The 26,378-nt window shown below is 35.0% G+C and overlaps 1 protein-coding gene across 9 annotated transcripts in view; it reads right to left on the bottom strand.

Annotated features, from left to right (window-relative positions):
• The window catches only part of VPS13B (vacuolar protein sorting 13 homolog B), a 702,408-nt gene that overhangs the window by 509,640 nt on the left and 166,390 nt on the right, over nucleotides 1-26,378 (bottom strand). For all 9 annotated transcript variants that reach the window (XR_004904391.1, XM_036031293.1, XM_028534101.2 and 6 more), the window contains 2 exons: nucleotides 14,324-14,458; nucleotides 13,175-13,348 (listed from right to left, as the gene is read on the bottom strand). Coding sequence is in view for 8 of the 9 variants with exons in the window: in XM_036031293.1 (XP_035887186.1) it covers nucleotides 13,175-13,348; nucleotides 14,324-14,458 (309 nt within the window). In the remaining variant the exon portion in view is untranslated. The remainder of the gene's footprint in view (nucleotides 1-13,174; nucleotides 13,349-14,323; nucleotides 14,459-26,378) is intronic.

Here is a 26,378-nt window from a genome sequence, read left to right as displayed (position 1 = left end):
TCAGTACCAGGCTGTTTTGATTACTATGAACTTATTGTATAGTTTGATATTAGGTAGCTTTATTCCCCCAACTTTGTTCTTCTTCTCAGGATCGCTGTTGCAATGCGCTACCTTCTGTGATTCCATATAAATTTTTGAAATTCTGTCTAGTTCTGTGATATACATCATTGGAATCTTTGTAGGAATTACGTTGAGTCTACAGATTGCTTTAGGCAGTATGGACATTTTAATGATGTTAATTCTTCCTATCCACGAACATGGTATGTGCTTCACTTATTTGCATGTTGTTCAATTTCTTTTTTCAATGTTTTATAATTTTCCAAGTACAGGTCTTTTATATCCTTGCCTAGGTTTATTACTAAGTGAAAGGGTCAGGCCAGCTCCCAGCCCGCCAGACTGCTCAAGACCCAGTCAGGCCAGTTTTCCAACCCACTGGGCTGCTCATGACTCAGTTATCCCAAGTCAGTTGATAGCCTGAGGCTGAATCGAAACTCCCTCCCACCGTGCACGGCAGACACCTAGACTGACCCTCCAGTATCTAAGAACAGCCCGGCCCTTTCTCTAACCCATAGTCCTGGTTCACATCCTGAAACCCTAAGGCACCCACCTAGAAGAATAGGAGACTAGCCCCTCCCCCACCTCCCCTCCACAAACCTTGCATTTTTTCTTTTAAAAACCCTATTCTTGCCTCCCCTCAGGACTGCAGTTGATCAACTGCAGTTGATCCCCTATGCTAAAGCCCGCCCTAAGCATAGCACCAAATAAAGACACGTGCATCAGATCTTCTGGTTCCTCCCTCCTCTATTTCTCATGCATTTCTCACACTAGGTATTTTATTCTTTTTGAAGCAATTGTAAAACAGATGTTTTCTTAATTTCCATTTCTGCTAGTTCATTATTGACATATAGAAATACAACTGATTTCTGGATATTAATTTTGTATCCTGCTACCTTACTGAATTCATTTATCAGTTCTAGTAGTTTCATGGTGGAATCTTTGAGGTTCTGTATGAACAGTATCATGTCATCTGCAAATGAAGACAATTTTACTTCTTTTTTTTCCAATTTGGATGCCTTTCATTTCTTCTTCTTAGTCATTTTAAACATTTTAACACTAGACTAAAACAATCTAAAGAAAAATACAAATTATGCTATATTGAAATCAAGTATTTTATTCAGATATATACTAAGATGCCCCCCCAAAAAACATATTTAAAACATCTGTAGCTTTCAGGGAGAAGAAGTGCTTTGAAAGTAATATTTTATTTAAATATTAAAGAAATATAAGAATTACTGTGCGAGAGTACCTACTTGTGAGCCAAATGATGATTATAATCCATATATAACTTAGTTAAAACTAAGTATTTTATAAAAGAAATATTTAAAAATAGTGTTTATATTTGCAGAAAATACCAAATACTGTAGGAGAGAAGAAATATAAATGAAAATGACTCATAATCATTTATAATTAACCATTGATAATCACTGTTAAGATTAATTTTTCTGAGCCCTGGCTGGCGTAGCTCAGTGGATTGCGCACGGGCTGCGAACCAAAGTGTCACAGGTTCAATTCCTAGTCAGGGTACATGCCTGGGTTGCAGGCCATAACCCCCAGCAACTGCACATTGATGTTTCTCTCTCTCTCTCTTTCTCCTTCCATTCCCTCTCTAAAAAATAAATAAATAAAATCTTTAAAAAAAGGATTAATTGTTCTGTGTATGATACATGACTATAGATGTAAACATATTTATGTGTATATGTTAAAGAAATTTTTAAAACTACATATAAATGTATTATATGTGGGTTTAATTTTTATTACCTTATGTACATTTTAATAGAAACATTTTCCTATGATATATATTTTCTGTCAGCTAATTTCAAATAAATTCTTCTTAAACATACTCTGATTTTATAATTTAGCTAGTAACCGGACAACAAAGATGATTTGTGATGATTATACATCAGCTGATGTGAAAATTCTAACATTTTAAATACCAGTCTTCAACTGAATCTTGGATTACTTCCTTAAGATATAGTCTTGAAAGTGTTATAATTGAAGTATGATCACTCTAAAGGTCTTTAATGAATTTTCTTAAATTGATTTCTAAAGAGACTACCAATTCCTAGTCCTATCACAGACTTCTATGACAGTGTTCCTCTCATAAATTTCTCAGCTTTCAATTTAATAATTTATTAAACATCCATTTCACAGGTAAAAAAAAAGTTTCCTTATTGTTTTAATAATTATTTCTTTGACTTCATTAATTTAAATTTTTTCTTGTGTTTTTGATCATTTATATCTTACTTCTGCATCTCCTGCACACGTTCCTGTGGTATATTTCCATTTCTGTTTTTGTTGTTTACCTGTAACTGAGTCCTGCACAGTTTTGTCTACCATGTTCTTACAAATACTTTCACAGTGTTGTAGAATGCTATTTTTAAGTGAAAAAAATCAGACAAAATATAATTTTTACATTTGAAGGAAGGCTTCGTAAAATTTAGGTAATACTATGTAACATATTTAATTCTCATAAGAAAAAACACGATGAAATAAAAATGTCATGATGAAGAGAATGTTAGCTCTACAGCACTTTTGGAACTCCTCTTTCCTGTGTGTACGTACATGCAGACATTCTCTCTCAATACCTAAAGCAGAGCAGGTATTCAAATATCTGATCTATAAATGCTTTTCCCAGGAAAGCTATTTAATAAATTAGGACACATTATTTACCTAAAAACCACAAGTTAGAACATCTTTTGTTCACTTAGTGAACAAGAACAAAACTAAACTAAAAGACTCATTTTGGAAAGTTGTACACATTGACAAAAGCACATAGCTGCAGCAAACTTAGTATGATGCGTTTCAAAAGTTAAATTCAAACCCATAATTATTCAGCAATCAATACCTCCTTTGGGCATAAAGAAACTGTTACTTCATCACTGCCCTCTGCCGGTGGTATTATTTTCCTCTAATTTTCCCTCCACTGAATCTTTTCCTCACAATTACTTCTGACCTGCCTCTGTATTTAAACCACCCACAGCTAAAAATACCCTAGCCATCTGGAATTTAGTAAGGCTGTAGGGAAAAAAAATTGTGCTTGAATGAAAAGCTCTGCATTGTTTGATATACACCCTTCCAGGTAACTCTCTGAGTCTGATTCTGTGAGGACTCTCAACCTTCCATTGCCTTTGAGCTTTCTTACATCTGTAAATTTTAAGTAACTGATAGCTACGCAAAATTATTCTTGACTATGAATGCAAATAGGTTCTGTGAAGTACAAGTTAAACTGACCTCCCTTCCCTGCTGTGGAAGTAGTTTTGCATCCAATTTCAAATTTTTTACAGTATCACCAATCTATAAATAATCTTTTTTTTTTCAATTTTTCTTTGGTCTACTTGTAATAGCTACCTGGTTCTCTCATTGATAATTATTTTTAAAATCTTTAACATTTGTCTATTTTATTTTGGACAGTCATGACTGTCTGAAACATGATTGTTTGAAAGTCATAATTTTACTTTTATTAAAAATTATTGTCATTCAACAATAAACAGTACAGTTGTCTATATTTACCCCCCAACCCAGGGGGCAAAATAAAAGTTATTCTTTAACAGGCTAAATCCAGACTACATTTTTCTCCCATATAGCAATTTAGAAATAAAATGACATGGGTCTATAGATAGTAGGACTATGCTCAAATGGCAAAATCATTTCCTTTGGTCCATCCTCTACTTAATGAATACCTCTCATGCACTTGTCATGATCTCCACCCTTAGTGACGCCTAGTGGGGAAGGAATCCTATAAACAGTTATGACTGTTTGCCATGTGTTAGGTTTGCCAAAGTCCTATGGTGCTGCTTAGAAGGAAGTAACTGATGGGGAGGAAGGAGAGTAAGGGTAAAAGCTTGAGGAAGGTAAAAATAAACAAAAACATTCAGAAAAGTGCTCAAACTCTCAAATATTAATGGACAACTGGCCAGCATTATATATTTACAAAATAATGCAATGACATGAGGATGATTCCTACATATACTGTACTGACTTAAAGGGATACAAAAGCTATCTGTGGGACCAAGTTTCTTTTACAGAGATGGAACAATTAGGGGAATAGTCAGATAACAAATACTGATACGAATTTCATTCCTAAGTGTTTTGTAAATCAACTCCTACTGAAAGGCATCTTACTCTTTATTTTGGTCAATATGCCAGCTATTTACAGACAACTTCAAAATCTTGACAGGACACGCAAAATTACAAACTTACTTTAAAGACATGTCATTTTGTCTATGGCCATACCACTCTGAATGCACCTGATTTTGCCTAAAGACACGTCACTTTCCTAAATATAAAATAAGTGTAAAAACCAGTAATAAGCTTTTAAATCCATAAAAAAATATAGACAACATTATACATATATGGTGTGTTCACTTGAAGTCCATTACAACCTGAAATATTTCTTGTAGAGTAATTTACTACTTACAAATGAAGGTACTACTTATTTACTTTGAATACCAGTTTCCTTTTACTATACAAGCAGTAAAAAATGCAAAAATTTTGACCTTGTGCTATAAATGAGGGAAGCAACAGGTCACCCACAAGGCACAAGGGATTTCTCACACTGGCTTCCTTCCAGAATCTGGGACCTTTCAAAAGAGCAAGAAAAGTAATTTCCTGTTGCTTTTGAATCTCTTCCGGACTCCTAGCATCATGGCATCAAGGAGACATTTCAATCTGGAAGGAGGTTAGATTCTTGGACTGAGTAAAGGATTTGCTACTCCTATATTCAGAACTACACACCCACAGGCTTACAGAGTTAACTTGAAAAATTTAAACTAGGTAGGGATTCCTTGGATGTAGAGAACAAGGCAGGAAAGAACAAGACTCAAGAAAAAGAACCTTAAATTGTGAATGAAAAAAAATTAATATAAAGTACTATATTGGAGAGAGTAATGAATGCTTAATGCTTGCCTTATGTTTCACAGTTTACAATGTACTTGAGGATATAGTATTTAATTTAATCTAGACAACAATCTTAGCAATCAGATAAGAATGCATCCTCATTTTACAGGTGAGAAACCAACACTCAGTGAGGTTGGCTTTCTCAAAGTAATACAGTTTACCATGGATGCATTTGAACTTAAAATACAAGCCATTTTATAATTCATTCATTCAATTCATTCAGCCCTAGTGTTTATATGCCTAATTCCTCTATGTATTAGAAGTTTCTCTATAGCAGGGACATCAATGTGTCATTACATTTCTGACACAAAGAAAACTTGGCAATGAATGTTTGTTGGATAAACAAACGAATGATTATAGTAAAAAAAGGCAAAAAAAGAGAATGGCAAAGAAATACTAAAATATATTCCTTTACCTCAGTAAAGATAATTTTGAGAATCACAACACATGTCATTATTTGAATATAAAATTTTAAATATGTATCTGTTTTAACATAAAACATGTTTTCAATATATCTGTATACTCCCTTAATTACTATTCTAAGCAGAAATTTACAGTTCTTATACTTAAAAACATTGTACTGTGTTATTACAAGATATTTATTAAATTTTTTTCCAGAAATAATTATAATCAAAATGCACTTTGTAAATATTTTACAACCCTTTCAGGGTGTCTGTATATGTGTGTGTGTCTAAATAAAAAAATAATTTTAATTGGTAAGTTAAAAAATTCTCTGTACTACAAATGCAACGTTGTCAAAAGGCTATGTCCTACTTAACGATCATAATCCTTTAGAAATTGTTTACATTATGATTAAAAATCACTTTGCTTCTATATTCCCACAACTAGTTCGTATGGTAAAGAGATCAGTAAACTTACTTTTATGCGTAACATCTTTAACATTTGCTCCCCTTTCTGTGCTTGTGATTAAATGTAACATTTTGAAATTCCAAAGTTCTGAGAAAAACATAAATCCTTGTCTCACAGCTGCTGTTTGACTCTGGAAACACATGCATTTTCTTTTCAAGCATCTACCATCAAAATTCCCAAGGGGCTTGGACTGGAGAACACCTGCATCTCTTCATTTAGTTTCAATAACAGAGTCTAAACTCCAAAATTACAAAAATAGACGCTCTGTTCAGCTGTAGTTACATTTTGCCCCTAATTCCCGTGAACAAAATGCTAGGAGCATGAAATCATTCAGGCAAGCTCTGTCATCAAGAGGATAAGATTTTTTTTTCACCAGAAGCCCAGTGGGAACATGATAGAAAACTGGCAGCAATTACAGATAAAGTACATAGTAGAGTCCTAGGGGAGGAAAGAGGAAATGTAATAAGATAGATGGGTATAATTTTTACACATTTATGCCCAAACCACAAATGTGAATTGTCTTTAATTGCTACAATATATAAGCATTCTTACTTATGTGTCCTGTCAAAAATACTAAAAACATAACTTCAAGGCAATTCACTTAGTTCTACATTATAAGAAGCATTTTTTAGACAAAAAAAAGTTCTCCATAAATTAAAATTTACAATCTAAAATACTGTCTCCATTTTAAAATCTCTTAAATAATTCATGTTCTAACCAACCAATTCTGAATGGTGAAATAACAGTATATGTGTTTGCTGGTATGTTTTAATCAAGAGAGAGATCTGCCCTCCTATTTAACTCTATGCTTCCAGAGACAAGAATTGTAATAGTGTCATTCCTTTCCATAATCATCAAAAGTTGCCTACATTTGATGGGTAAAAAATATAATAACTTTTAATAGGACAATCTACTAAAATTAAAAACTTTATTGCTAAAACTGATTACACTGGGAAATAGATTGGCTTAAACTGTATTATATTTAAGTTACATTTTAAGAGGAACACTTGTTTAACATTATTTTAAAAATAACCTCATAATTGCATAGTTCTGTTTTTCTAATCTTAGAAGTATTTTGCTTTTTACATATTAAAAAGCAATAAGTAATTTGCTTTTTATATATTATCTATTTCCCTATTTGCTTTTATACATTAAAAGCAAAATAGCATATTCATCTCATTCTACTTATGCAAGTGATTTGTACCAGTCAGATACTTTATAAGCTATCTTCTTTATTAACAGTAGACAAAAATCAATTAGATGAAATTTCATAGGAATACGTATAAAGTTATTCATGCAAATTCATGAACTAATGTACACATATAAAATATGGAGAACAATACAAATCTGGGAAATACACTTTGTACTTTGTGCTATGTGGAAAATTGTGTTAAATTTTAAAAAGACATTTTCAAACACAGTGGAAGTAATCAGTATGGCAATGAATCTGAAAACAAATCATATGGGAAATGATTAAAATTGATTTAATATGTTTAGCCTAGATTATTCAGTTTTTACAAAAAAAAAAAAACTTTTGTGGAACATCTACCACCTGCAAAGAAGAAAGAAAGAGAATTGAGCTAGTGCTGAAACTGACAGCAGGAAGAGGTAAGTTTTTCATGGTGCCATTAATTGAAATAGTGAATAACGGGCTACGAAATGCAGTGAAGGAATTATATTTAGTTCTAAATGTGTTAGGCACCATTAAAATATACACAGGGATATATGGTCAAGAGGTAGCTGAAATTTGAAGTCTGGATCTCAAAAGAAAATAAATTGCATGCTGGAAACAAGAGTGTCTGAGTATATCATCCATATGGAAGGATGAGAACCACCATATTTAAAATATACTATTTATCTGTCGAATACATTCATTCATTCAATAAATGATTTCTCAAGTATTCCCTATGTGTCAAGTAATGTCAGGCCCTGGAGACAGATTATGATAAGCAACCAGTGACTAACTCTGCCCTCACAGAATTCATTGTCAAATGGTAGAAACAGCATTCAAACCGCACAACTATACAAGTATACACTGTCAGTTAAGTGTTATGAAAATATAGTAAACTATGAAACTGGATGTAACAAAGGTACTTAATCAGACTTGTTGTTGGGAGTAGGGTAAAGGCAGAGTCAGTAAGGTTTCCATGAAGAAGTAGTTCTGGAGCTAGGATCTTAAGCCTGAGCTAGATTTAAGAAAGAATCCCAGACAGAAAAACCAATATGCAGAAGCATCATCACTGGTGAAAACCTGAAAGAAAGATGGCCAAGACAACTGAAGTACACAGAAAGAGAGAGAAATATAAAAAGGACTCCAAACACTGACTTGGAAATTCAAATGAATGACTTCTAACTTCCTTTACTCTAAGTGTACAGTAGTTTGTGATCATTTTATATTCCTAAAGCAGACAATTCAAAATTTATTTATATGTTGATACCAGGATTAACAAAGACTCGGAACTTTTTAACAAGTAGAACCTGTTACAACTCATAGGCAAAATACAGCATGTGAAGAAGACCCCAAGTCTACATTTAAAAGACAAATGAAGAAAAATGTTTAGAACCCCATTTTAAAATGCTTTACATACATCAATCATAGTCACCAAGTGTGTCTCCTTCTGAAGGAGCAAAAGATGCATCTAGTTTCTCCATTTGACCCCTAATATCTACACAAATGTAAGAAACAGAAGCATCGCTAACTGGTTCCTGTGAATAGCAACAATGAACACAGAATGTGGGCTGTCACACTAGACTCCCACAAGAAGCTTCAGACACTCCACTGTAATCACAGTCAGTGGAGTAGAGAATGCAATCAAGGGTGGAAGAGGGAAAGTGCAAAGGGCATTGCTGAGACATCAGAAAGAAAGGAATGTTGTGACACCATGAAAGTGTGGCTCTTTTGACAGTGCTTAATATGAAGACAGGAGCGCCCTCAAGTTAATGACTGTTAAAGCTGGGGGATGCAATGTTCAGCATTATGGACCCTAAGGTTATATGATAAACATAAACAGCCTAGGAAAATGGGAAAATGTTACATAGTTCGAAGCCCCAGGTTCAAGTTCGGACTCTGAGCTGCTAGATACGTGGTCAATCGGCCTCTATTTCCTCCTCCATAAGACACAAATAACACTTGCTGTGCTAAACACAGTTTCATTTGGCAAACAAGAATTTACATGACAGTAATTTTTAAAGTATAAAACTACTATTTTTATAAAGACATTCACTGACACCATAAATACTTTTTCAGTCATATAAAAACCTAATTCACATTTATAAAGCTGTCCCTTTTCTTGCATTCTTAAGTCAGGGCAAAAAACTCTGCCTCTTTATCCTAACTAAGCTAACTTCAAAATTCTCTTCCTAATTGAGTTTTATATAATATCCACAACATTTGCCAGCTCCCAGTTCTAATCCCCTGCCTTCAATTTGGGAGTATATAAACAAAGATGACTGTCTTCCACACATCATAGCAGGATAGGGAGAAGCCAATTAGAATGATCACCAAACTCCTCTAAAATACACAATTTGCAACAAGTCAGTTAACTGATTATTTACTACTCTACAATCAAATACCTCTCATTGAAATTCTATAAATTCAAGGGGAAAGTTCATTAACAATCTCACCTGGGCATCTGCTTGTCTGTGAGAGAGACATCAGGGATTACTTGCACTTCCCTGTAACTGTTCACCTAAAAGAGTTTAACTACCCAGAATCTTTTAAAAACATTTAAAAACACTACATTAGGGAAGATTTCTGTGTCATTTTCCTTAGATACACCAGCCTCAAAAACTATCAACCAGTCAATATAAATATAATCATCACTTACTTGCTTATCCATTCATTAAATATCTGTTAATAGCATACTATATGTGGGATATTTTATATCCTAGGAATACTGCAGTGACTAAAAAAGACAAATCTCCTGACCAAATGTAGCGTAAATCCTAATGGCAAAAAAAATCAACAAGGTAAGTCGGAAGCATGTACAGAATGGCAGACTGTGAAAAGCACCAAGAAAAGCTAAAGAAACATAGAGAAGTGTGTTTCTGTGCGTGTGTGCATGCGCGTGCATGTCTGTGTGTGTAAGACATAAAGAAAAAAACTTATACAGTGGCCAGAAAAGTACTTACTGAAACAGTGATATTTCAATAAAGTCTTAACAAATTGTTGATAAATTATTTCTTCATTTAAAATTTACACTTTATGATTTGTCCATACTATCAGTTAATATAGTAACACGCCCCTCCAATTTAAATCTTGTTGCAGGAACATAAGATTAGTCAATATTCTTTTAAAATGGGTTGAAAAATTAATACTTAGAAACTCTCTCAAAACCATATCACAAAGCCATGAATGTGGGTGGCAGTACCAAGGTTGAATGTAAAATTTAAACTTGAAAATGCACTAAGTAAATTATATGAATGTAGTTTAAATAAAAACATATTACATTTCAGGATTAAAATACTCCCAAAGGAATATTTTCAAAACAACAAATACACGATCACATTAAAATTTTCCACATAAATCCATAAACATATCACTAAACATTAATGTTGAAGACTAGGCAAATTTCCTTAACATCAAGAAAAAATGTGAAACTTTACCCTTGAAATATCATAGGTATAATTTTTTATAGTAGTTAATTTTTAGGCTCATATAATAGATTAGAAAGGCAAATACATTTTTGTCACTCTAAAAGTCCATTTAAATTACAAAGAATATGAATATCATTATGAGAAAGATCTAATTATTATTTAAATAATCTTGACACTTTAATTCATTCTAATTGTGTACATGGCAAAAGGAAAAACATAGAGTCACTCCTCCAATTAAGAATACACAGACATAAACAAGCTTACTTCCTTCTTATGTATCAAAATTCATAACCAGGTGGTCTGGTCATTTCAGTAATATTTCAATGATTTGATGATATGAAAACAAAACCTATCAAAACTTATTATATGGTAGATTACAAAAGTCTACCAAAAGAGCATATTTAAGGAACATGATTAAATGTTGGGAACCGCCCTGGCTGGTATCAGAAGCTGAAACCCCCGCCTAGGCTAAGGCTAAGGGAACGCCCTTGGAACCGTAAGCCAGCAAGGAGACAAGGGCTTGTCTCCCTGGCAGGAATGCTGCTTCTGCTGCTTTATTCATAACTGAACCCCAAAAAGCTTGGTCGGTTAGCCAAAGACGGGTAAGATTCCCCACGGGGGGAATGACCTAAGGCAAGCACGATCACTTTGGGAGGCCCCCCAAAAGAAGGACTTTGGGGGCTACAGCAAAAGAGGGTGACGGACCCTTGCTCCTCGGCTTTGACATAGCCTGAGTTCTCATCGTCCGGGAGAAAAATCTCCTTATTGCCTTAGCTCCCACCTAAGCCTGAAACAATGACAGGGTGGTGCAGCTCTGTGCTAAAAGGGGCAGATTCCCTGGGTGATCAGGCCTAAGAAAGAACATGTAAATTACTGTGAAACCTTCTTTGTTTAAAATGCTCTCAGTTGAATGAGAGGTGTCCAAGGAGGAAGTTTGTTCCTCAAAGTCTTACAGCTCTTTGACCCCTGACTCAATAGACCAGCAGAATTCCTTGTTTTCTATAGTTCCTTGCTTCCCCCTGATAAGTACTGTACTTTACCTGAATTATTATGCAAAATGAGACCAATAAAAGCAAGTGTGGATGGTAAATCAGGGCCCTCCCCACTAGGGGGGATGGCCATTCTGTCCCTACTTCCCCACAGAAACTAGTCTTGTCTCTGTGCATGTGTGTGTTTCTCGCGTGTTTTTCGGCGAGCCATCCACAGCGTTCCGTGGTCACTGCTGGCCGGTGACCCACGCGCAACAATTAAATAGGCATTAACAAAACCATAAGGTTTATTTAACCACCAATCCCTTCTATCTAAAACAAGGGTGGGGGTGGTAAGCTAAACCACATAGGCTAAATCTGGCCCCCCTCCAGTTTTTACCAATTAAAGTTTTATTGGAGCAGAGGTACATCCACTCATTTACATATTGTCTATGGCTATTTTTGTGATGTAAACAGCAGAACTGAATAGCTGATAGAGACCATATGGTCCACAAAGCCTAAAATATTTGTTATCTGGCCCTTGATTAAAATGTTTATCAAACCATGTCTTAAAAGACTGGTAAAATCTTATCCATAGGGACATTCTCAGTTTGGGTTTCTGCCTCATCCTCACGTTTTTTACTTAGCAACATACACCCATTCTCACCAGGCTGATAAGTTATTTCTGAGGAATGCGTTTTTAGCAGCATGTTGACAGTGGGGCCTCAGACTGACCTTGCAAATACTGCTGTCCAGTTTCTAATGGGGACGCCCCGCCAACTGTGAGAGCTACTGCAACGACACTCATCTTTAAAGTATTGTGTCCCTGCACATGTGTGCTCGTGCAGTGCTTTCAATGTTCACCACCATGCAGTCTCTGTCTACTGAGCCAATAACAAGTCTTTTCATGGTTTCTATTTTCAACTTAGTGCAGTAATGCTTAACATTATTTCCCCTAAGCTGTGATACCTGTTAATGGTAACAGAGCTTTACTTTTAGGGAACTATTTGAAAGCACTCCATCACTGGCCAAGTAATTCCCAGGAAAAACTACAGATCCCTTATCCTTTTAAGAAGTCTTTATATAGCTATCTTACTTCTAGTCTCACTGAGTGACCACCTTGGCTTTACTAACCACACACCGCTGATACTGGTCTCTACTAACCAACACCTCTTCCCCATGCCAGTTCTCATTGATCTTTCTAGTATCTCCTCTCAACAATGACAAGTGTGGATCTGCTATTATTACGGTGTTGAACAAAATGAAATCGAGTATAGGCAAAATGCTGCTAGAGAAGAATATAAATCAAGAAATAAGATCTTGACCTCTGAGTTTTTTCTTGGTCCCACCATTAACATCTTTTGCTTTTTGCAAAGCTACATACAGCCCAAACACCTAATTTTAATATGGCAAACTGTGGGTGACAAAGTAGTGTTGTCCCATGAAAAATATTTTACATTTCCAGTGTTGTAAATTTACTTTACTCCATTCGACATATTACATGATACGGTATATTTTAAAACTCAGTTGAATTTAGTAGGTATGAACCTAAGATTGCTATACATACAACTAAATTATCTCTCATATAAAATAAAGTCATTATTGCTCATAAACATGTCATTTACCAAAACTGATTAAAAAATACTACATTTGTATTTTCAAAGAGTGTAACTGTAGAGTATAATGGACACAAAATGTCAAAAAAAAAAAAGAAAAAAAAGCACAATTCTAAAAAAAAAAAAAAAAAATGCAAGCCAAGAGAAAGACGCGAAGTTTGTACTCACCAGAACTGTGGCAGTAGTCCATATATTGGGGAACTTGAACTGTGAAGGCTATCAAATCCGGAGCTAAGAGAGATTCCGGCTTTCTGCTCTCGTTGAGCCACTTGCTGCTGTGAAGGTCTTTAGTGTCAGAAGGACCTTGAAGCAATGGAATCAATTTCTCTTTCCCACTGTCTCCTGAATAGAAACATTAATGGAAAAAATTTTATAAAATAAATAAAGGAGTAGCTTGAGGATGCTTGATCTTAAAATATACTAACATTATAATATTTCAACTATATTTGATGATTTTAGCTGTACATATTATTATACTCTTAAGAATATGACTATAAAATTAAAAGCACTTTTAATCCTTAAAACATAAGCTTTAATATTTACCTAATCAATCTACAACATTTTCAGAAAAGCTTATAAAAGGAAACAACTTGAATACACTATGCTTTAAACATTCCAGGGAATCTATACCTTATCCTTAAACTTACTGGGAAATTTAGTTTGTAATTAAATTACAAATACAGGGTCCAGCAGAAGTGAGGCTTGCATGAGTGTGGTTGGTAGGGTAAGTGAATATCTCACACGAGATAGACAGCAATTTGAACATTTCACTGAGAAAGTCATAATTTGTGCTTGAATGTAATATTGTTATGTTACAGAATTACATGCTTATAATTTTGTAATAAGGGGGGGGGGGGCATTATTTATGCCGGACCCTGTAGTTTAAGGGAAATACTATGAAAAAAAGTATTGGTAGGAAGATGAAGTCAATTACCACCATAAATTTAAAAATAGCTACGTTTTCTGTGTAATTTTATTATATTAACAACATTCTAATTTAATTTTAAAGTGTCATATATATCTATACCTCCTACTCCTATCAAAAGTATAAGAATAAACTTTCCTTCAATTTTTCTTCCTCACATTCATTCTTAAAACTACGCAAAGCTTTTCCCTTAAATAAAAATTAATTTATTAAAGTCAAGAACTATCATCCTGGCACAATTAATAAAAATTTTTAAGTAAAATAAAAAAATATAAAACCTCTGATTCATAGGAACAATGAGTAAATTCTTGTTTCAGTAACGCTCCTTGTAAAATGCAAGGCCAATTCTCCTATACAGGCAATAAAGTTTTACACGGTCCAGCTGCACATACCTGGGGCTTTGGCACAAATTTTTATTGATCCCACGGTCCCAGAGGCACATTTGACCAATGATGTGCTGCAGTACTTCAATTCAACATTCTGGATTGAGCCCTCAAGAGTTGGCAAGGGATTCTTAGATTTCACACCTAATAAAAGAAAACTGCAAATGTACTAGCCGATTGAATTTAAATAATTTTTATACTCCTTCACCAAGGCATTTAAACTTAATTATACTTTAATTATCTACCTCAGATATTCTTACAGTATTTGCATTAGGTTTCATAGTTTAGTGTTTAGGAGGTGAAAGGATGCAATTTTAAAGTAAATGGGCTGAACTTTCATAACTATATTCACATAGTTCTTGATTAGTTGAGCTCAAGAAATAAATATTTTAACATGTTTTTAAGCAAATATGTTAAAAATCATATTTGATTTCAAATATAGAATAAGATTTATACTTTTGAAAGAAACTTAACTCACAAATTTAGTTTCATTTAAGCAGAGACATTTAATTTAAACAGGAAACTTCCAGAGTAAACAGATTTATTCAAAATATCCTTATCAGGTGGGATGAGAAGAGAGAAACAGGACAGCTAGAAACAGCTTGCAAGTTAAAATGCAATAGCTTATAAGCAAAATTCACATGCCCAGTGTAGGTAAAAGAAAGAAAAAGGGTTCTATATCAATTAACCAAAAAAGTGAATACTGACATCTCTACTATCTGCTACTGGCTAAAGGGCATAAAAGCACAGGAGGAAATAGTTACCATGAAATAAATGGTAGAGAAAACTTAATTCAAAGGGGAAAACTCATTTTGGCCCCAGAAGGGAGGTGAGATTAAACAGGAAGAGACACTTTAAGAACATCAGACTGAAAATTTTGCAGGCTAACACAATGGTAATGATGACGATGAAGAGCTCTAATCAGCTCACATTTGCTGAGGAAGTGTGTGTTACGTATGTTGTCGTGTTCTATCCTCACAATAGGCCCATTATAAACATGTTTACTATTCTCATTTTCGGGTTAATATTCAATGGATTAGAGGGGTTAAGTAGTTTTTACTCAAAGTCCTGTAGTTAATGACAGTGTTTCATACAATTTGATCCCATTACAGAAGACGCTAGCACTCATTTTGCCTATATTATGAATAGCTACCAACATAATTCACCTTCTTTTCTTTATTTCACATTTTGATCAAACATATAATATCCTTCATAGACGAAACTCATTTAAACAGAACTATTTATGAATTAAGAAAACCATAAACTTTCTATGATAAATATATCAAACATTATTTTGAAATCTTTCATCGCAAACTTTTAGTGTGTTCCCATAATATTTTAATAATCTTCCTAAGAGGTAGCCCAGGAATCTGCAGTTTAATTAACACACTATATGATTTAAAAATGATTAAAGCACATCACTTTAAGAAATATCTTCTCACATATTAACCCTTATTTCAGCAGAACCTGCTAAACTACTAATCTGTATTTGGATTGTTATATAAACGTGTATTGCTGGGTTGTTATTTTCCAGTATTCACGACCTGTGTTGTTCCCATGTGAAATGATATTTATTGTCCTCAAAGCAAACATCTAAAATGTTCTGTATTCATATAGGCTTCTGATTTTATCATAATTTATCACATTCTCCTCTAAATCACACATGATAGGTCTTTTTAATATCTAACACATGTTATACGAGGTCTGTCAGGAAAAAATTCCAGCCATTGTTAATACAACAAGTATGGTTTATGCAACATCTATGTAACCTGGTAGCCAAGGAGAGTGGACTGGAATGCTCATGCATGAACAATGACAACTTCACTCTACTTGTCAGTGGGGGTGGTAGACACCATTGAGTAAGCATGTGTATTTTATGGCCATCACATTGAAAATGACTGAGTGAGTAGAGCAATGAATCTGCATCAAATTTTGTGTTAAGCTTGGACATTCTTCTGTGGAAACCATTTGGATGATTCAGAAGGCCGCAGCTATGGGCAATTGGTGATTGGCAGCTTCATCACAACGATGTGCCCATTTGTGCATCATGTCTCATGCAGAGTTTTTTGGTGAAACATTAAATCACCCAGGGAACTCAGCCCCCCTACAGCCCAGATTTGGTGCCCTGCAACTTCGGGCTTTTCCCAAAACTAAAATCACCTTTGAAAAGGAAGAGATTTCAGACCATCAATGAGATTCAGGACAATATGATGGGGCAGCTGATGGCGATTGGGGGAACTGTGTGAGGTCCCAAGGTGCCTACTTTGAAGGGAACTGAGGTGTCTTTGTCCTATGTACAATGTTTCTTATATCCTCTTCAATAAATGTATCTGTTTTTCATATTACATGGCAGGATACTTTCTGGACAGGTTTCATATACAAGACTATAATCAGAAGAAGATGCCTAAAATCTCTTCTAACAAAAGTGTCCTATATGTATATAAAAGCATCTTGGTTTAGACTAAAACTATCAAGATCTTAGTTCAAATTTTTTGTGACCACTACATTTCTCAGATATTTTAAAACTTATTTTAATAACTAAAACAGAAGTATATATATCTACTTAAGAAAAGTCTTTCGCCCTGGCTGGTGTAGCTCAGTGGATTGAGCGCGGGCTGGGAACCAAAGTGTCCCAGGTTCGATTCCCAGCCAGGGTACATTCCTGGGTTGCGGGCCATAACCCCCAGCAACCGCATATTGTTGTTTCTCTCTCTCTCTCTCTTTCTCTCTCTTTCTCTCTCTCTCTCTCTCTCTCTCTCTCTCTCTCTCTCTCTCCCTCCCTCCCTCCCCCCTTCCCTCCCTAAAAATAAATAAATAAAATCTTAAAAAAAAAAGAAAAGTCTTTCTATACTTTGTTGTTAATGCCACAAACTGAATTTTTTTTAAATTATAATTACCTCTTGATAGACTTCAACAGTGAAAAAAAGTTCTAGTAAAAATTAACCTGGGGAATATAAACTACAGCCTTCGGTGACTATGACGTGTCAATACAGTGTCATCATGTGTAACAAATGTACCACTCTGATGGGGGAAACTGGCATTGGGGGACAGTATGCGGGTTGGAGGCAGAAGGTATATGGGAAATCTCTGTACCTTCCCCTCACTCTTGCAGTGACCTGCTCTAAAAAAAAAGCCTTAATAAAAATAACCTTGGTTTCTTTCCACTCCACCTTCAAAGTGGGATTTGAAAAGTGCTCCGAATGAAAGCACTAAAAAGGAAAAGGGAGCAAGAGTCTTGGTACTACACAACCCAGGGCACCATTCACACTGTTCTTTCTACATGAGTGCTGCTACCTGAAACTGGGCAAGGAAATCTGTTAGGGATGCAACTGGTGACACAAAGAGACTGAAAGCTCTACAACTAAAAAACATAGCTTTGGCTTTAAGCAGCACTGCTCATCCAGTAAAGGAGCAGCTTAAGAAAAGACACTGTTATTGTTCCATGTGGAGGCTCAAATACTATAGTTACTGTTCAAGGTATTTACTCTTAGAAATCCGCCGAACTTTATACAAAACTGAGTTTAGAGAAGAGGTATTTGGTAAGATGTATAGTCAGTGGATATCTGTCAACAGGACAATCACAAAGAGAGTGACATTTGAAATAATGCCTTTATAAAGCAGCCTCACACACATTTGTTCAAATGCTGCTGCCACAGCCCACCAGAGGAAGGTAAGGGGGAATTCCTAAAGTACTGTAACTGAAATAAAATTTTACATTGTACACATTATCAAGGAAATGATTGTAAAATACCATTTAATATAAAATAATGCACTGCTTTTTCTTCTCCTTATAGTACTTCTCTGAAAAATAACAACTTCTAAGAGACATTCTTAGCCCTGTGAAGCACCATGAATCCTTATTCTGTTCCACCAATTTTCTTCCCACAGTAACTCCTTCATCCTCACTGAGACCTTCACCCTCAGTGTTGAGTAATGAATTTATAACCCTCCTGTCATTATCCTCTACAAATGAAAAGATGAACTAATGACCATCACCTGTATGTCTGTGTAGAAGTAAAAGATTAAGGAGTCAAACCACGTGTAAGTTCACTTCAGTTCCCTCCTTAACTGCCACCAAAAGGCTGTTAAGAGAAAATTTTAGGGCTCGACACCAACAAAGAAATGAAGATGAAAAAAGCCAGGCCGTTCAGAAGGCAAGAATGCAGATGAAGCTAGAAAGATGAGGAATGACTAAAAGTCTGTCAGATCACTTAAAGAGCCTTTCCCTTCTCTCATGCAGCCATGCAAATGAGTACCCTACATTCATCCTGGTAAAAGACTAGAAGTTTCACTATGGAGAGGTTAAACCTAAGAATTTTGGACCAAAAGGTCCACACTAAAAAGGGAAATTGTCTAAAAATCTATATAGAGCATATGTACTAAATAACGAGAACTCCTTTTCTTTTAGTCTAAGAACTCTGAGTTCCAGGAAGGAAATAGAAGAATTTCTCTCCGGAAAGTGGCTAATCCAATGAGAGATACTGATAAATGATTACCCCAACAAAAAAATGAATTAACACAAATAATTGAAAAATTTATGTAGAACCACAAAAGACCCCAAATAGTCACAGCAATCTTGAGAAAGAACAAAGTGGAAGGTATCACACTATCTGATATCAAACTACACTAAAAGCTTATTTCAAATCAGCACAGAACAGGCATAAAAACAGACACATCGATCAATGGGATAGAATGGGAAAGTCTAGAAATAAACCTACGCCTATATAGTCAATTTATATATATATATCAAAAGAGGCAAGAACATACAATGAGGTAAAGACAGTCTACTCAATAAATGGTGTTGGGAAAATAGAACAACTACATGCAAAAATTGAAACTAGACCACCTTCAAACATCATATACAAGAATAAACTTAAAGTGTAATAAAGACTTTAATTTAACACCCCAAACCATAAAACTCCTAGAAGGGAGAGTCTAGAAATAAACCTACACCTATATGGTGAATTGATATATATAACAAAAGAGGCAAGAACATACAATGAGGTAAAGACAGTCTACTCAATAAATGGTGTTGGGAAAATCAAACAACTACATGCAAAAATTGAAACTAGACCACCTTCTTACATCATATACAAGAATAAACTTAAAGTGTAATAAAGACTTAAATTTAACACCCCAAACCATAAAATTCCTAGAAGAAACATAGGCAGCAAATTCTCTGATGTTTTTCTCAGCAATTTTTTTTCTGCTCTCTCTCCTTAGGCAAAAAAAAAAAAAAAAGAAAGAAAAAGAAAAGAAACAATGGGACTACATCAAATGACAAAGTTTTTGCACAGCAAAGGAAACCATCAACTAAATGAAAAGTCAACCTACTGAATGGGAGAAGGTAGTTGTAAATGATAAATCCAAAAGGGGTTAATATCCAAAATGTATAAAGAACTCATATAACTTAAAACAAAAAATAAACAATCCAAGAAAAATGGACAAAGACCTAAAGAGACACTCCTCCAAAGAGGACACTCCAATAGCCAATAGGCATATGAAAAGATGCTTAATGTCGCTGATCATAGAGAAATGAGTACTAAAGCCACAATGAGATATCACCTCATGCCTGTCAGAATGGCTGTCATCAATAAATCAACAAACAACAAGTGCTGGCAAGGATGTGGAGAAAGGGGAACTCCTGTGTACTTTTGGTAGGAATGCAAACTGGTGCAGCCACTATAGAAAACAGTATGGAAGTTCCTCAAAAGTTAGAAACAAAACTACCTTATGACCCAACAATTCCACTTCTGCATATATATCCAAAGAAATACAAAACAATAATTCGAAAGGATATAAGCACCCCTATGTTCAGTACAATGTTATTTAAAATAGCCAAGATATAAAAGCAACCCAAGTGCCCATCAATAGATGAGTGGATAAAGTTCAGCTGTGGTACAGCCCTGGCTGAGTGGCTCAGATGGTTGGAGCATCATCCCATACATCAAAAGGGTGCTGGTTCAATTCCCAGTCAGGGCACACACCTAGGTTGTGGGTTTGATCCCCTATGTGGGCATGTATCGGAGGCAATCAATCAGTGTTTCTCACATCAGTGTCTCTGTCTCTGTCTCTCTCTCAAAGCAATGAAAAACTGTCCTCGGGTGAGGATAAAAAAAGTTGTGGTACATATACAAAATGGAATATTACTCAGACATAAAAATAATGAAGTCTTACCATTTACAACAACATGGATGAAGCTAAAAGGTATTATGCTAAGTGAAATAAGTCAGAGAAAGATAAATGCCATATAATTTAATTTATATGTGGAATCTAAAGAACAAAATAAACTAACTAAACAGAAATGGACCCAGAGATGCAGAGAACAAACTGATGGTTACAGGGGAGCCCAGGGGAGGCGGGGAATAGGATAGATAAAAAATGTGAAGGTATTAAGAAGTACAAATTCATAGTAACAAAATAATCACTGATGTGAAAAGTACAGCACTGGGAATACAGTCAGTAATACTGTAATATCTATATAATGTGCCAGGTGGGCACCTGTATTATGGAGGGGATCACTTCATAAATAACGTAATTGTCTAACAACTATGCTGCACACCTAAAAATAACATAATATTGAATGTCAACAGTAACTGAAAAAAATTTTATATAAAAAAATGTAGTCTACAAAACAATGTTAAGTGAAATGTTATTTTTAAATAGAAAAAAAGAGTTAGAGTCCAATTCCCCTACAATGACACTAGCTATTTAATTCAACAAGCTCCAGCCTCACACACAGGTTCTACTTAGTTATTTAGTATTTTATCTATAATATGAAGGATCATCAGATACAAGGTTTAAATCACTTACATGAAAGGGAGAAATTAAACACACACAGAAAAGAAATAGGGTAAACAGACAATTTCAAAAACAGAAATCTTAATAATAATAATAATAACAATAACCCCCCCAAAAAAGTACAAAACATACTATAACAAATACAGAATGTTATTAAATTTTCCAAATAGCAAAAATTAGCTCTTAGCAATTAAAGATGTTAATTCTTCTGAAATTAATAAAATGATGGGACACTAAAGTTGAGGACATCTGTTATAAATTAAAAGAAAAATCCCGAGGTTGAAAATGAGGAGAAAAGACAACACAATGAAAGGATCAGCATAACCAATCAAGTATCTTAAGGCCAAAAGTTCTAGAAGGAACTATTAAAACAAAATGGAGAAAATAATCAAAGAAATAATTCAAGAAGATTTCCCCAAACTGAAGGATATGAGGTTCAAATTAAAAGGTTATGCCACATATTCAGCACAAAAATGAAAAAAAAAAAAAAATATATATATATACACACACACACACACACACACACATAAAAAACCACCACCTGAACATCAGGGATAAAGTCAGGCTCCTAAAACCTTCTGAGATTTAAAAAAAAAAGCATAAAAGTAGAAATAGGTAACACAGAATTATATACAACTAGAATGGCATCAAACTTCTCAACAGCAATACTAGGTAACAGACAATATAGCAAGGCTTTTTATTAAGTTTTGTGAGAAAATTATTACCAGCCTACAAATCTATATACAGCCAAACTATTAATCACATATGAAGGTAGAGTAAAGATTCATTCAGACATGCCAGATTTGGAAAAAAGTTTATTTCCTCTGCTGGAAAGATAACCAGGGAATTGTGCTCCACCAAAAAGAGGAAGTGAATCAGGAAAAAAATAACACACATCACCCAAGAAACAGGGGGTCCACTATAAGAGAAAAGGGAACTCCCAGGACAATGGTAAAAGAAAACTTTAAGACATCTATACAGTAAGACTAGTAGCAAATAAGAATGAAAACAGAGAGAAGTATATAAATAATAATGATTACAAAAATTAAAACTATCTCGTGCATTTGAAACATTCAGAAAACGTATGATTCTGTAATAGCGTTGGGGAATTAATAGTTAAGTACATTCAGCACTAATCAAGCAAAAAAGGCACTTATTAACTCTAGGAAGAAAAGTTTATAAGATAATATATTTAATGGAAGTATAATTCATACATACATGGCCATAATACATTAATAATACACATAAAATGAGCAAAAATAGTGTTATAATTAAATAATTCAGGTAAAAGGAAGAACAGAGATAATGAGTGTTGGCCCTAAAAGCTAAATCCTATTTGGTAGTCAAAATAATGTCCTTCACCCCCCAAAATGTTTGCATCTTAATTCCAGAACCTGTGAACAGTGCATGACAAAGTAGAATGAAGGCTGTAGAGAGAATTAAGATTGCTAATCAGCTGATTTGAAATGGGGGGCTTATCCCATATTCTCCAGTTGGGTAAGCCTTTAAGAGGCTTCAGAAAGGAGCACAGACATACTGACACTTGGATTTCAGTGTGAGACTCCTTCAGACTTCTGAACTACAGAACTGTAAGAAAATAAATTTGTTATTGTAAGGCGATAAGTGTGTAGTAGAAAGTATGTAGATAATATCAAAATATAGAAGGTAAGAAAATTGAAACATAAGCATTTTATTTAGAGGTAAATATCTAAAAATAAACTAAAAAGGACTGCCTCTAAAAAAGCCACGAAGACGACAGGGGCCTAGAGGGCTGCCCTTTCCACTGCAAGACTTGCAAACTACAGTTTAATAAAAGAAAACAAAAGGTAATTCAGAACACTCAAGCAAGCAGAACTCACATTAGATACACAAAAAATAATAAAATCACAAGATAGTGGACCAATCATAAAGGTTTCTAAAAGGAGGAAGAGGAAAATTCTTTTTTCAAAATGCACTGAAGTGACATACACCTTACAGTTGTTAAGGAACATTACACAAAATGACAGAAAAGCACTTCCAAATGATTGAAAAGGTAAGCATTATTCTTTCAGGGGAAAGATATATGGAGTACATGAACTATAGAAGATGCATCGGATAAGGAAGTGGAGGTCTGAACAAAGGTGGCTGGGTGGGCAAGAACAAATATGAGGTGTAACAAGAAACCTGGTTAGTTCTCACACTCAGCAGGTGACAGATTACAAATGGCTCCCTCTGATAACACAAGCAAATAGGACACAGCAAACTAAAAAGGTAGTAGTTGTTTTGTTACGGTTGCTTATAATAATGATTTTATTGTTTTTAACATGGAATAGCAAACGAAGTAATATTTTAGGATTCAGTTAAGCCAAAATACCTGGATAAAACATACTTAATATTTTCAAAAGAATATAAAACATAACCATTAAACTACAGTCAATTAAATAGCATGAAATAGAAAGTAATCTCAAAAATGTAGCTCAGAGTGGCATTTAAGTGACAGAATTGAACTTTAAGTACTCACAGGAACAAAATGCAAAGCCTTCCTTTCCACTGTTCCGCCCTCACTGGCCCCTCAGCAGTCCCTGTGCGTACTGCTATAACTAGCAGCAAAGAGAGTCAGCAAGCATTTACTGACAAGCATGTATCTACAGATCTGCTTCTCTGACTCTTAACTTTTTAAAACATCAACAATAGCAAATAAACATTTGACAACTAGATTCAGCTTCATACTGGCAGAATGATAAAAAAAGAAATGCCTCAATTTTAATCCATACATTCTGCTACCTAGATTATAGCATAACTCATCACATAAGGACTAACAAAATAAAATTTGCTTCTAACACCAAAATTCTGTAAGTCAGAATCTTGCTCCTGCATTTCTTTGTCACACTAACTACATACATTATGGGAAAACTAATTCACATTAAGAATTAATCTCTTCAAGTTACTTACTTAACTTTGATTACTAGTTGTGACTACTCCACTAGGTGTGGAAATTTGGGCATTTCTGTGTATAAGGCACTAGAAAAATCATTTCATCTAGAAGGGGCTAAACCTGGTTAAAATCCTGAAACACAACTTCAGACAAGTTTCAATAACTCATTTACTTTGGAAAGGGGAGCATCTGAAGACTCTATGGGCTTAAAAGAAGCAAAATCCAGAGAACTTAGGCATTAGATGTTCAAGAGCAAACAATTTTCTTTATCCTTGACATCTTCATTACCAAGTCCGAGAACCTTAAAAACTAACATTAATGTTAGCAGATCATGTCATTAACTTTTCTCCCCATAGGCCGCTTTTAAAGGCTTATGTTTGTCGTTAGCACACTGGGGTTTCACCATAATATATCTACTTAGAGATTTAGGTTTATTTTTCCTGTTTAGGATTTATGACTTTTAAATCTGAAGATTCACATCTTGCAGCAATTTTGTGATTTATTAAAAAAAAAGTTTCTGCCCTGGCTGGCGTAGCTCAGTAGATTGAGCTCGGGCTGTGAACCAAAGTGTCGCAGGTTTGATTCCCAGTCAGGGCACATGCCTGGGTTGCAGGCCACAGACCCCAGCAACCGCACATTGATGTTTCTCTCTCTCTCTCTCTCTCTCTCCCTCCCTTCCCTCTCTAAAAATAAATAAATAAAATCCTTTTTAAAAAGTTTCTAAACATTGCCTCTCTCCTAGTGTCTCCTTCTGAGAGTCGTCTTATACACATACAGAATTGTCTCATGCCCTGGTTGGTGTGGCTCAGTTGGCTGAAGTGTAGCCCTGAACACCAAAAGGTCACAGGTTTGATTCCTGGTCAGAGTACATACCTAGGTTGTATGTACCCTAGGTCCTGCGTTTGAGCGTGTGACAGAGACAGTCAATTGATGTTTCTTTCTCTCTCTCTCCCCCCCCCACCCCGAAATCAACACACATGTCCTCAGGTGAAGATAAAAAAAAAAGAATTGTCTGATTCTACTATCCATATCCATTGACCTGTATTTCACATTTCATCTCTATTTTCAGTGCTGCATTCTGGCTAATTTCTTTATATCCACCTTCAAGTTCACTAATGGTATCTTTGGCTGTATCTAATCTGCTATTTAATCCATTCAATGACTTCTGATCTCCAAATATATTCTTCTTTTTTAAATTCTCTAGTCTTTATTGACAGTATCTGTGCCTCTCTCATATCTACAACTCTCTCTTTTGCTTCCTTAATAATAGTAAACATGGTCATTTTATATTCTGTTTCTTATTATTATATTATCTGAAATTCTGGAAGTCTAAATCATCCATTGGAGGTCTTCACTAGCTCTTGCTCTTGGTGGGTTATTTTCAAGTTCTTGGTGATACTGGATTCTGAGTTTACATTTCACACAGCCTTCTGTTTCAAATACATTGGCACAGCAAGGATTTGTGTTCACTACTAGATACCCAGAGATGTAACCAGTCCACTCTGGATCACTTTTTAAGTTGACTTATTGGTTTGATGGTTCCTAGACCATGAAAGAAATTTAAATCTGAGGGATGACAACACTGCAGTTACAAATTCTCATGGAAAGCACCCTCCCTCTTCCCCATCATGGCCAAAACAAAGAGACTTCTTTATGAAATATAGAGTGGGGCAAATTTTTGAAAGAGTACACCCTTTCACTAGTCCTTAAAAGATATGAGCTTAGGGAATCTGAACACCAGTTCCCAATTCCTCACTTCCTGTCCCCACCACATTTTTGGTGATTAAAAACGAAGTCCACTGACAACTGAGGTTGTGACAACCCATTAGGATAATCAAAATTTAAGTGCCTGCTTTCCCCTCCAGATTTTAGTTTCCTCCTTGTTTTATTTTTACTTTATTTTTTTATCCTCACCCAAGGACATGCTCAACAACTCAGAGAGGGGAAGGAAGGGAAAGAGAGAGAAAGAGAGCACCGATTCAAGAGACACACCGATCAGCTGCCTCTCATAGGCACCTCAACAGGGCACCAAACCTGCAACCTAAGTACCCACCCTTACCAGGAATCGAACCTGTGATCTTTCAGTCTATGGGATGATGCCCCAACCAACTGAGCCACATCAGACAGGACAGTTTCCTCCTTGTTTTAGACATTTTCCCTACTTTCCTACAGGTTCAACAATTCTATTAGAATTAAGTTATATATTATTTAGCACAGGTTTTTGTAGAGGAGAGGATTTTAGATTAACTAGTATGCCACACTGCCAAGCACAGAAGTCATGTCACACTATGCTCTGTTTCTTAAGGAAATGTGTAGCTTACAAATGAACTTTCTGCTCCCTACAACTTC

Source organism: Phyllostomus discolor, chromosome 7, assembly GCF_004126475.2.
Source record: "Phyllostomus discolor isolate MPI-MPIP mPhyDis1 chromosome 7, mPhyDis1.pri.v3, whole genome shotgun sequence".
Classification (NCBI taxonomy): domain Eukaryota; kingdom Metazoa; phylum Chordata; class Mammalia; order Chiroptera; family Phyllostomidae; genus Phyllostomus; species Phyllostomus discolor.
Note: the sequence above shows the minus strand (reverse complement) of the source record. Positions and strands in the feature narration are given on the sequence as shown.